The 12,012-nt window shown below is 50.1% G+C and overlaps 1 protein-coding gene across 1 annotated transcript in view; it reads left to right on the plus strand.

Annotated features, from left to right (window-relative positions):
- LOC102036893 (mucosa-associated lymphoid tissue lymphoma translocation protein 1 homolog) overlaps positions 1-12,012 on the plus strand; it is a 24,687-nt gene that overhangs the window by 1,002 nt on the left and 11,673 nt on the right. Inside the window, exons 2-8 of the mRNA XM_005425914.2 lie at positions 227-345; positions 527-680; positions 1,141-1,319; positions 2,222-2,318; positions 3,945-3,971; positions 4,731-4,934; positions 9,131-9,308. Of these exons, the coding sequence (XP_005425971.1) occupies positions 227-345; positions 527-680; positions 1,141-1,319; positions 2,222-2,318; positions 3,945-3,971; positions 4,731-4,934; positions 9,131-9,308 (958 nt within the window). The remainder of the gene's footprint in view (positions 1-226; positions 346-526; positions 681-1,140; positions 1,320-2,221; positions 2,319-3,944; positions 3,972-4,730; positions 4,935-9,130; positions 9,309-12,012) is intronic.

Raw genomic sequence — 12,012 nt, forward strand, 5'->3', positions numbered from 1 at the left:
TCCATCCATCCATCCATCCATCCATCCATCCATCCATCCATCCATCCATCCATCCATCCATCCATCCATCCATCCATCCATCCTTCTCTCCATTCTCTCCAGTCTTCCCCGCCTGCTGGGATGGGTGTCCCCCTTGAAGCCCACCATGGCTGGCCTCTGGGTGACAGTGAGATGCTGGGCTGTGCCTGCAGTGTTGTTCCCACTTGCAGCTGCTGTTTCTCCACAGCCATTACCATAACGGAGCAGCCGGTCTCTGTCTCTGTCCCGGTGGGATATTCGTTCACGCTGCGGTGCCGAGCTCGGGGCCGTTCCTCGCTGCAGTACCAGTGGTTCTGTCAGTACCAGGTAAGGATGGGGTGGTCCTGGGTATGGCACCAGCTGGGTCCCTGCACACAGTGGGGGAGCTGGAGGAGGGGAGGAAGCCAGGGGTTTCCACTTTTGTTGCTCTTACAAGGGGCTTCCTGGTGCCTTTTGCTGCCAGCAGTGAGGAGGGAATTGCTGCCCACTGCCTGTGTTTTCCCTTTAGTCTGACTGCCGCCTGATTCCTGGAGCAACCAACCAAGACTTGCCCATCATTGCAGAGCAGACCCAGCTCTATACCTGCAGAGTCAATGACCTGCACAGAAATGCTGTCTTCTCCGACTGGGTGAAGGTAGAGGTCCATCAGTGTGTTGCCAGAGGTACAAGCCTGTCTTTTACCTTCTTGATGTATTATGGATTCACAGAATGGTTTGGGTTGGAAGGGACCTTCAAGCTCATCTTGTTCCACCTCTTGCCATGGTCAGAGACACCTTTCACCAGACCAGGTTGCTCCAAGCCCTGTCCACATGCACCTGCACCTCATGGGTTTCCCAGAGTTATTCTGGGTATTGGGACTGGGAGAACCCATCTGGCTACTTCAAAGTTGACCAAAAATGGGGTGTGGTTTTCCTTAGAATGTTGACTTCATCTTTGTCAGGAAAGGGCGAGGATCAGGTTTGGGAAGCCAGAGGCAGGGCTTTGGTGTGGCATTACTGTCACAGGCATTGCTCCCAAGGGTTCCCTGCTCCCCAGGGAGAAAGGTGCGGTAGTGATGGTCGAAGATGGCGTTGTTTGCTGTCCCTGTGGAGGGAGGACCAATTGTGTCTTGCTGCCTTGCAGGTCTGCCCCCTCGGCTGTGGCAAGGAGAGCCAGTGATTGTCCTGAACCCCCAGGAGCAGCGGGTGGAGGTGGGGCAGCCCCTGCAGCTGCAGTGTGCTGCCATGGGGGTCCCAGCCCCCAGCTACCAGTGGTACCGCAATGGGAACCTGCTGGAGCAGCAGAAGAGAAAAAAGCTCCAGGTAAGGTTTTGTGGGGGTAGTACAGAGCCTTGGGTGCTGAGGTGGGTAATGGGAGAAGCTGATTGCAGGGTGGTGGGAAAGCCCTCCACGTATCACCCTGCTGCTTTGGCAGCTGGCTGGATGACTCTGTGTGAAGGGGGAATATGTTTTATACATTTCTTTCAAAGTTGTGGATATTCTTCTAAGAGGTAACCAATCCATAGATGTGTCAAGGGCTCTCAGCACATCTCTTGTACCCTTTTATGCAGATTCATGAGAACAGCTACTCTCTGTGTGTGGATTGATGGAGATATGGGAATGCTGTCTCCCTGCTGGAGACCTAGAAGGAAATGTGGTTGGTCCTGGCAGAAGAGAGTCAGGGAGGCAGCAGAGGGGCTGGCTTTATTTTGTGTGTCTGACTAAATGTAAATCAGTGCTGTGTTCTTGAATCAGGAAAGGAAATTTCCTCCCAGTGCATCATGTGAAAGTGTGGCACAAGGACAAGACATCCAGTCTCTTCTCAGTAGTGGTCATTGGTATTACAGATGGTCTTAGATGGTATTACATGGTGGCCTTAGATCGCAATTCTGATGGGAAAGTTCAGTCTGGGCACTAAGAAGAGGTTGTTTGCAGAGGTGGATGGTGCTGGAGCCAGAAAGGCAGCAATGTGCTTAGAGGTGTTCAGGGCTTGAATAGACAAAACTATGGCCACCCTGACTCAGTGGTGGCTGGAGGACCAAAGTCCTCACCAGCTGATACTGCTCTGGTTCTTGTCCCTGTCCTGATTCTTTGTGAGGTAAAGTCTCTGCAAACAGCAGGAAAAATACCTTTTATTCTATGAACACGAGTGCCTTTGGCACATCCTGGCATGAAGCTTCAAACTTTCACCATGAATAATGTGATTTAACTTTTGGTCTGCCTAGATCACCCACACCAGGGTCAGTGACTCTGGCACATACCTGTGCTGTGCCTCCAACAGTCACGGAGAGCATTGGAGCAACGCTGTGGACGTTCACATCGGTGAGCAGAGCCAGCCCAGTCCCTCTGCTGCACGTCACCTGCTGTGAGAGGGAATTACAGGGGACAGAGGAATGTGGTGCTCTCTGGAGGTGCTCAACTGGTGAATGAGGACCATGATAAACAGGATTCCTTGACACTGAGGGGGCAAAGGGAGCAGTGGCTGGAGAAGCCCCTGAATGCAGTGATGCACTGTCTGGCACATGGGATGCTGCTGGGCCCTGTCGTGGGTCAGGCACCTGCTGTGTTAGGGCAGGCTCAGTGCTCTCACAACTGCCAAGACACCATGCCAAGGTGCTGCTTGCACAGTTCCAGGCCCAATCTCAGCAGGTTCCTGTGGCCATACTCATTTCCAGTCTCGCTGACACGAGGGGATGTGCTCGGATGCAGAGCTGGAGAGGATGGTGTTTATTTGGGAAGCTTCAGGCCTCTTGGGCAGCCAGCTCAGGGCTGATGCTGTGTGAGTGATGGATCCCAGGGAGAGGATGTGTTCCCAGAGCCTCGGGCATGCTCCACCTCTGGCTGCTTTGTCCCTGTGCCTTTACCTTATGTGATCAGGAATAGCTCGGGCTGACTTTGCTGGCTCTTTACTCCACCTAGAGATTTTTCTATGCCATAAACTTCTTATCCTGCCTTTTATGCTGGCTTGAAAATTTCTCCATAGTGCAGATTGATCTTGTGTAGGCAGAGAGCACTCTGCCTGCCTCCTCACAGCTGGCAAAACACATCCTGGGGGCACAGACAGTGAGAAAAGGACACCAGATTGGGTTGGGTTCCATGTATTACTGCTGGGGAGCTTTCACATGCAACAAGTGCCTCTGTAGGAGGTGGAAAAGAATGAGTGGTTTTGTTCTGCAGCTTTTCATGCATCTCTTGTGCATCAGCAGCACTGATTCAGAAGCCAGAGGTCTTCAAGACCCATGAGATTTATGCAATTTATCCTTAATTTCTTCTTTTAAAGCATGTAGGGTTCTAGAATTTTCTTCTGGGCTGGATTTTTAAATTTATTTCTGATTGAAATGGGAAAAGCTGGAGCTGTTAAGGTAATAATGATTTTAAAAGACTGGAAGTGCTCAGGCAGGATGGCTTGTGGACCAAAGTGAGTGGCTTTTCTGAGCTAGAACTGCTAAAACAACAGGGAAAGGCAGAGCAGGGAGATGAAAAACTCTGGGAATATTGTTACAGTCAAAAGCAAACAGGGCAACTTCCTCTGCACTGGACATTTATGGGGAGAAACTCTAGTTTTGGAGCTTGTATTGACCTTGAGTCATTTTGTTTCCTTTGCTTTGGCTGCAGTGAGGTAGCAGGTGAGTCACATCAGGTATGAGCTTCTCCATGTTGACCCTCCTTTTGCTGGTCTGCCACCTCTCCAGGCTTTGCTTCCCAGCTGCTCAGGATGTCATAAATCAGGCTGGATTTCATAAATCCTCCTGGTATCAGAGCAGTGTCTTTAAGGTTAGCAGTCAGGCTGTGAAGAGTTGCCTGAGGAGTGTTGCTTGTGCAGATCCTGTGTGTGTTTGTTCCAGCTGTGCATGGTCAGGGCTGTTGGAGCAGAATTCAGACCTGGCACTGGGTGCTGGGCCCAGGCTTACTGAACCCAGGTTTATCATTTCTCTTTTTCTTTCCCAGGTCCGTGTGGCTCTGGGAAGTTTTTTGGTGAGTACTGTCATCTCTTCTTCCTGAGCAATTATTCCCTTAATTAAAAGCCAGGCTCCAGGGTGGATGGGAGGACAAGGAATGGGAGTGCTTTTTCTGCAGAGAGTGCTTCAAGCCTTTATGACCACATTGCCACAGGCTCTGCACTTTTGGATTACAGCTGTACAGCATAAAATGAATCCCAACCCCTGCCAAACCCTGATCTTTTTCAGCAAATGGAGTAAGATTACTCCTAACGAGTAACTGAGTCTTAAGCTCTGTACCTGCCAAATGATTTTAAAGAATGTTGTTCAAATGACAATTTATCCCTACTTGAAATACCTCCTCAGAGCAGGGCAAAGTCCCTCCCTCCCACCACCACTGAGCAACATAAATCCCATTTCTTACAGTGGGAGGTGGAGATAAAATCGAAGCAGGAGCCATGGGTTTCTCTCCTTCAGCCCTGTGAGGGAAAGGACCCCTCAGCCTGGCTCAGTGAATCCCCCTCCCTGTGGTCGTGGTAGGGCAGGTAGAGCAGAACCTCTGCATTCCTGGGATTTTGGTTGTCAACTGAAAACTTTCCAAGCCTTTCTGTCAAAATGATTGTGGATTTTGTCAAAGTGTTCAGAAATCCAAGGGCTTTCTGGAGAGTGCTCCAGGCTTGCAGCAGCCTCGAGTCTACCTTTGCTTAGGTTGTCCATATCCTCATTCCAAGAGGAGGAGGTGAGATCTTGCCTCCTGCTGAGCGTTTCCAGCTTTTTCTCTTGGTGTTTGTTTCAGCTACAGGCAAAATAGCACTTCTAGTGGGCAACAACCGTTACCAGCATCACCCCAACCTCATGGCTCCTGTGAGGGATGTGTTTGAGCTGAGGCATCTTCTGGAGCATCTGGGCTTCCAGGTTGTGTCCCTGCTGGATCTGAACAAGGCTGAGATGGCGACAGCAGTCTCTGAGTTCCTGCAGCTCCTGGGGAAGGGAGTCTATGGTAAGGCCACAGCTCAGCCCCCTGCCTGTGCTCAGGAGGGATGAGGGAATTTTCTGAACAGCTATTGAATTAAAAGAGAAGGAATTGAATGTTGCTGTCTCAAAGGAGACCAGGTTTGGCAGGAGCCCTTGGATTGAGTCTAGTTTAGTTTTGGCAGATGTTTCTCCAACATGTGGCTTACTTCCAATCCCAACAGCATGGCCTCACACTGAGTTTTTGGGGAGCCAGTGCTTCCAATAGTGAATGGGAAAGGGGGTTTTGATTTTTTCTTGAATAAAAGAATTGAGGACACTGACTGATTGCCCCTCTCCCTACTCATGTGTGAGGAGGGGAGCTCCTTCTGGGCCCTGACTGCTGCATCTGGTCATGATTTCCTTGTTTCTCTTTCCTGAAGGTCTAATTTGGGCTCCTGACAACCCTTTTGCAGAAGAGCATTTCCAGCTGCAGGTGGCTTTGAGGTTGGGCTTTGTGCTTAATTGTGCATTGTGCTCAGTAAGGAAGTGTTCCTCAACCACAAACCCAGCCAGCAGATCTTGTGGATCTTAAAGCAGGTGTTCAGATTTGGTGGTGAAAGTAGCATCTTTGGGGTCCCTGAGATTCTCACAGCATGACAGATACCCTGAAAACACCTGGCAGGTGGTTGTTTTTTAGTTTCCAAACCTCAGTGTGAGGGTTACATGCCAGCTGAGCGGCACCCAGGCAGTGAAAGGCAGCATGGGCTGATTCCAGGCTGGCATTCAGCACGAGGTTTGGGGGTTGTGCAGTGGATGGAGAGCTGGCCACGAGGTAAATGCTGCACAGCCACCTTGTTCTGGGAAGCACTGACTCATCTGGGGAGCTGAGCTGGTGGGATGGGCCACATGCAGATGTGGTGCTCCATCTGAGCACTTCACCTGTGACAGCATATTGCCATGACTTCACTGGCAGCTTCCTTTTCTTGTTGCTCTCTGAAATCTCCTTGTATTCCAGGCTTCACCTCTCCCAGGCCAGAGTCATCCCAGCTGCCATTCTTACCCTCTATCCATGGCACGTGAGGACCAAAAGGCATTTTATCCATGGCCCTTCCTAAGCACTGGAGAGAAAAAAAGGCTTGGAAACAGCAAACCTTTCATATTGTCATGTTTTATTTAAACTTTCAGAGCTTCTCTGCATTCGTGGCCTCTGATCCTTCCTGGCAAAATTGATTTTCTGTTCTGTCAGGAAAAACATCAACAGCTGAGTTGAGTGTTTGTGAGGCAATGCCTGCTTAGGCTGAGGTTTTCTTAAGACCTGCTTAGGAGAGGTTTCAGCTCTCCAGGCTGAGTGGTGTGCTGTTCTTTGAAGGCAGTGAACCCCAGTGTGGGCTGGATCCAGCAGTGATTGGGATCAGGATTCTTGCCACATTCTCTGGAATCCTAACTGAGTGGTGGGACATTGCTCAGGCTGCCTACTGAGTGCCCCAGCTGTGGTGGGACAGCAGCTCCAGGAGCAGCTCAGGCAGCCTGCTAAAGACCCCAGAGGTGCCTGTGACAATCCTGTACAACCATGTGCGTGTTGGACACGCTCCTGTGGCATCCCAGTGTTCTTGCTTCAGGAACCTGGAGGTGCCACCTCCTGTGTAGCAACCAGCAGAGCTGAGTCAGGAGAGCACAGACAGAGGGAGGAGAGGGCTGGCTGCTGAGCATGAACCCCCGTGGGCTGGTGCTCATTGCCCAATTGTTGTGTGGTCTATGCTGACAAGAGCAGTTGGGCTTTTTGCTCTCTGTGACTGTCCCTCCAGGAGCTGTAGGCTTTTGTGAGACTTCTTCCACACCTCCAGAACATCCCAGCACAGCTCCCAGGCCTGGATCCTGAAGGATCAAAAACCAAGTGGATGTGGCACTGCATGATATGGTTTAGTTGGCATGGTGATGTTCAGTCCAAGGTTGGACTTGATGATCTTGGAGGTCTTTTCCAACCCTAGTGATCCCATGATCCAAAGGTTTGTCCAATCATTGTATGGAGCTGGTGGATTATGGGGCTGCTTTTCCTCCAGATCTCATGTTAAAAAAGCTGCATAGGATTTTTGAAAGGTTCTGAAACTACATCCTCTAAGTGATCTAATTATTCCACCCTCAGGCAAGTGAGGAATCCCCGTGGATGTTATTTTGAGCATCCTAAAAAGTCCCAAATAAAAAAAATTATGTTGGAAATGCAACGCGAGCAGAAAATCGCCTTTATTCAGCCTCGTGCTGACGTTTCCTGCATTATAAGCAGTGCTTGGAGCTTCCCCTTTTTGATTTGGTACTCAGAAGCTTTTCTGTGACGAGCAGTTCTGACTCATACAATGTGGAAAGAACTCAGAATAAAACATCCCTTTCCTTCTCTGGGCAAATTGTTGACTTTCCTGTTCAGGAGGAGAGATTCAGCCCAGGAGAGGTTGGAGAAGTTGCTCAGGTGATGTGAAACTCACCTTTCTTGATTTGAACACAAGTCTTTGTGGTTTATATAGCATAAGGAGCACTTGGTGGTACATTCAGGTCCTCAACAAGACCTCAAAAGTTAGAAGATGTAAGGAGTGAATCATTCTTTGTGGGCTTTCCTGTAACATTTCATTTTTTCCAAGCCTCAGTGGTGCTGCCTGGTGACAGATGTCATCACTTCCCTTGCATGTACAGGCAGAAGGATGAAAGCCACCAGTGCTCAATGGCTCAAGGGGCCCAAGCTGCATCTAATTTTTCTAGAAGGCTTCCTGTTTTATACTATTTTCTAGTCTCAGGGGAGGGTTTTGTGGCTTTGATTAGCAAGTTACAAAAGTTTAACACTTCTGCAAATCAGAGCCTGCTGCCTCTGGCTGGTGATCCACCAGAAGAGGAACCCAAATCGCATGGGCATCTGTGAAAATGGCCATTTGAGAAACTTTCCATTGTCCCCTGAGAATAGAAACCAAAGGTGACTCAAGGTCTTTTTGACTCTGAGATCATGTTTTCCATTCTGCACACAATGAGGTCATGCTTTCAGCCCTTCAGCTCCTGCCCCTGTCACTGCACCCTTGCAGAATCACACCAAAGTGAGTGTCCTGCCAAGTGCAGGGGCAGGAGACATGGAAGGAAAATAGAGGAGAGGTTACTCACTGGGGTGTGGGCTTTGGCAGTGAATCTGAGTGAAGAATTTCTCCTGCTGTTGCCTCTTAGCTGCTTTTTCCCATTTCTGACCTCTCACTCTTCGCTGTCCCCCAGTTGTAGTGACACAACTCCCTGTGTCACCTTGCAGAGCTCTTTTCAACCCATTTCAATTCCCCAGGTTTCACCAAGCAGCATGCCCCAGGCAGTGGCATTGGTCCTGGGGAGGGGTGGCCAGCCACTGCCCCTTGTGAGAAGCTCCAGCCTGGGGATGCCCTGCCAGCCCTGCACTGAACACAGGGCTGGAGAGGAGCCCCAGCTTAGGCCATGCCAAGTTCCCAGTGCTGGCTTCCCACCTGGATAGCCCATCTCTTGGGAAGGCAGAAACCATTACTAAATTTCATTGTGCCGAAGAGTAAAACCCAAAATTCTTGTTGGGTTTTAGGCTTCCCACCAGCATCTGCATGAGTGACTCCTCCCCTGCCTCACAGGATTGCTGCTTGGTTTGAGGTGGTTGAAGCACACAGTCCTCATGTTCTGGGTATCTGAAGAACTCATCTCTCTCCGTGTCCAATTTTTCACCAGTTTATGGGTGTGTGAATACAGGCAGGCCTTTGAAATGGAGAATGTTTCTCATCACCTAATCAATTGTTAGTCTCTTCTCTAAAATTAAGAAACTGGGGAGCTTCTCATTTAAATGGCTGTTAATGTGTTTTCCATCCTGGTAAAATCCTTTTCTGTTGCCTTATTCCTTCAGAGAGCTGAGGACTGACCAAAACATGGTACAGGGGTGAAATTCAGCCTGGCAGGTGCTGAGCCTGGGTTTTGCAGCACAGAGGGTTTGGAAGTGTGTAAATCCAAGGTCCTCAGGAGGCAAATGGTGCAGGAATCCACAAGCACAGGAGAGCCTCTTGGGGCTGCTTCCAGCACTAATGAAGGGAATGAATTGGGAAAAAGTTGGAATTGTGGGGTCAAGGTAGCTCCAGTTCCATTCTGGTCTAGGTCTGCCCTGCACCAGTCTCCTTCCAGGACAGAGGGTGGGACGTGGCCGTGGGGAGCTGGTTGCAGACCTGCAGGTTGGCATCCTGATTCACCCTCTCCTCTCCCCGTTCCCAGCTATCTTCTACTATGCTGGGCATGGCTATGAACATCTGGGGAGGAACTACATGGTCCCTGTGGATGCTCCACAGCCCTACGCCCCTGAGAACTGCATCAGCGTGCAGAGGATCCTGCAGAAGATGCAGCAGCAGCAGACAGCCCTGAACATCATCCTGCTGGACACCTGCAGGAAGTGGTAGGGTCCTCTTCCCCCTTGCTCACCTGGGCTGGGTGTTCTGAGGGCTGGGGCAGGGGAGCCATCCTCAGCTGTGGGGTTTGACCATGGTGCTGCTGAGCCTCTGCCAGAGGTTGTTGATCTGTGCCATAAAATCAACCACGTTGTCAGGTCCTGCAGGGTGTCCTGAGGGGTGGGTCAATCATAGTGCAGACCTTGTCTGAGATCTGCTGGAGAGAAGGGGCTGGAGACCCTCCCTTGGCTTTTTAAGGTGAAGAAGCCTGGCAAATACAGGCAGGTTGCCTCAAGCTTGTGGAGGGGTGGCTCTGCCTGGCATAAATTGTTGGCTGAAACTCAGCACAGGGTTTTATTTTGTGTTTCAATCTAACCTGATCTTGCTGATTGTGTGCTTTCCTGGTCCATATTTCCCATGTGCTCAGGCTGGGAGTGTTCAGTTCACCTCTCTTCTCCTGACTGCATTCTTGTTAAAATCTGTGAGAAGAGTGCAACATGACAGGGAAAATATTTTAAGCCCTGCTACTTGTTTTTTGCTGGGCTTAAATCCTTCTGAAGTGGTCGTGTTGTGAAGCTGCTGCTGCTGAGGTCAGGGATCAGCATTTTCCCACTTTCTGTGGAAAACCCATCATCCTCCCTTGGCCTGCAGACTTCTATCCTGCTGCAGGAAATTACTACTTGTCCAATTTCAGCAGAGGTGGGTGGACTGTTGCAGTAGAAGCTGTCATTAGTTCATTTATTTCAGGCTCCTGCGGCAGATTTACAGGTCAGAGAGGACCTGGAGAGCAAAATATCTCTCTCTTCCTGCTGTGGTTCCTGCATTAAGAATGGGAAAGACAGCAGAGCTTTTGGTACCCTGAGAGAGCTGCCAGCCCCTGAAAGATGATAAATTTTTGTTGCCTTTTAACTGCAGTGATGGGGCTGCTTGCTTTGAATAGCTTAAAGCTGGCTGTGCTGGGACTTTCCCACAGCTCTGGGGCAGGAGCTTGATGTCCCTTGATGCTGCCCTGAACTGCCCAGAGTGGAGCATACACCTGGCTGCCCTCCCCAGTGTGATCAGAGGCAGGGGATGGCCTGCAGCCAAGCAGGAGCTCCTGGCTCTCATGGATCCTCTGCTGGAGCTGGACTGGAGCAGCTCTGGACTGCTGCTGTGCCGTCTGTGTGATGGGCAGGCACTGTGGGGGCTGCACAGAGACCACCAGTGCAAGTGTTAACAGTCTGTAAAACAGCTTTTGGGGTGCTGTCTGTCTCCCTTCGAGCTGCTGTCTCCTCTCCTGGCATTGCCACTGGTTCCTTTGCTCAGTGGAGTCTCAGTGGTGCTCAGAGGATGCAGTGTGAGCTCTGCTGTTATATTTAGGCAAATTTGTGCAGCTGGTTTTCTCCCTCCTCCCCTTTTCCACAGCAAGCACAGCGCTTCATGCAGTGGTGTTATCCCTGATCTTGTGGGGGCAAGAGCTCTGTCCTGAGCTCATTTTTTCTCCAGAAGTCACCATTTCAGCTCAGGAAAGCATCTGGATTTCATAGCTCTGTGTGTTTGCACTGCTGTATAAAACAAGGCTCCCAGGGCCTCCCTTCCCAGCACCTTCCTGGTCAGGCTGATGCTGCAGGTCTGCCAGCAGCTCCTGCATGAAGCTGTGTCTGTGCTGAGAGGGAGCTCACCCAGAGCTTCTGCTCAGCCCATGTGTTGGCATCAGAAATGCCAGGGTGCTGAGAAACACATCTCCCTTTGCCAAGTGGGAGCAGATGCTCAGCCTTAGCAGGGGAGGAATCAGAGCACAGAGCCTGTGTGTAGCCTCATACATTGGTATACTGATTTTGGGTGGATGTGATTGCCTTTTCCAGGAATTCCCTGATTTATCCTAGGATCTGGAACCAAAGATTTCTGCATTAAATTAAGAGCAATTGAAGAGCAGATAAATCTCAATATTCAGATTTAGAAACATGCTTCCTTTCTCACATTTTCTCTTCTGATCATCTTTAGGACAAGTTACACAAGCCAGTTGAATTCTGCCATTGAACATCTCCAGGCTGTGCCACCAGCAGTAGGTGACATGCTGGCTGCTGGCAATACCCCTGTCCTTTCTGCTCTCCTTAGTGTGCCAGCTCCAGCCCCAGGAATTGAATTACATGGACTAACACTGCCTCTGTGCATGGTTCTTGTCACCATGTGACTGGGAGCAGCTCCGAGTCACTGGTGTGAGCTGGAGGCAGCCTGTCCCCATGCTGTCAGCCTGGCTGCACTCAGATGGGCAAGGTTTAACCATTCAGTGCAACCAAGATATCTGTTTTGTTGGAAATCAGATCCTGTCACCATGGATCTACCTGATTTTGGGAATAATAGGGGCTCTGTGTCTAGACTGAGGTGCCAGGACCAGTTTTGGGCTTTGAGACTCTTGTGTGTGTGTCCTGATCCCATCTCTAGGGAGATCTGGGGGTGTATCACCCATAGCCTGCTTTGGTTCCCTGAGGCAAAGGTGTGGGCATGGTCTGGAAGGGCCCTGTGGGGTGCAAAGACAACTGAGCTGTAACCACGGTGCTGAGCACCTCTGGCTCCTTGAGGAACTATTGTGTTTGCAGGGTGCCCTGGTGAAGGCAGGAATGATGCATCTGACTCCATGTTCTCAGAAGGCTATTCTATTCTATTCTATTCTATTCTATTCTATTCTATTCTATTCTATTCTATTCTATTCTATTCTATTCTATTCTATTC

This window comes from Geospiza fortis, unplaced genomic scaffold (assembly GCF_000277835.1).
Source record: "Geospiza fortis unplaced genomic scaffold, GeoFor_1.0 scaffold317, whole genome shotgun sequence".
NCBI lineage: Eukaryota > Metazoa > Chordata > Aves > Passeriformes > Thraupidae > Geospiza > Geospiza fortis.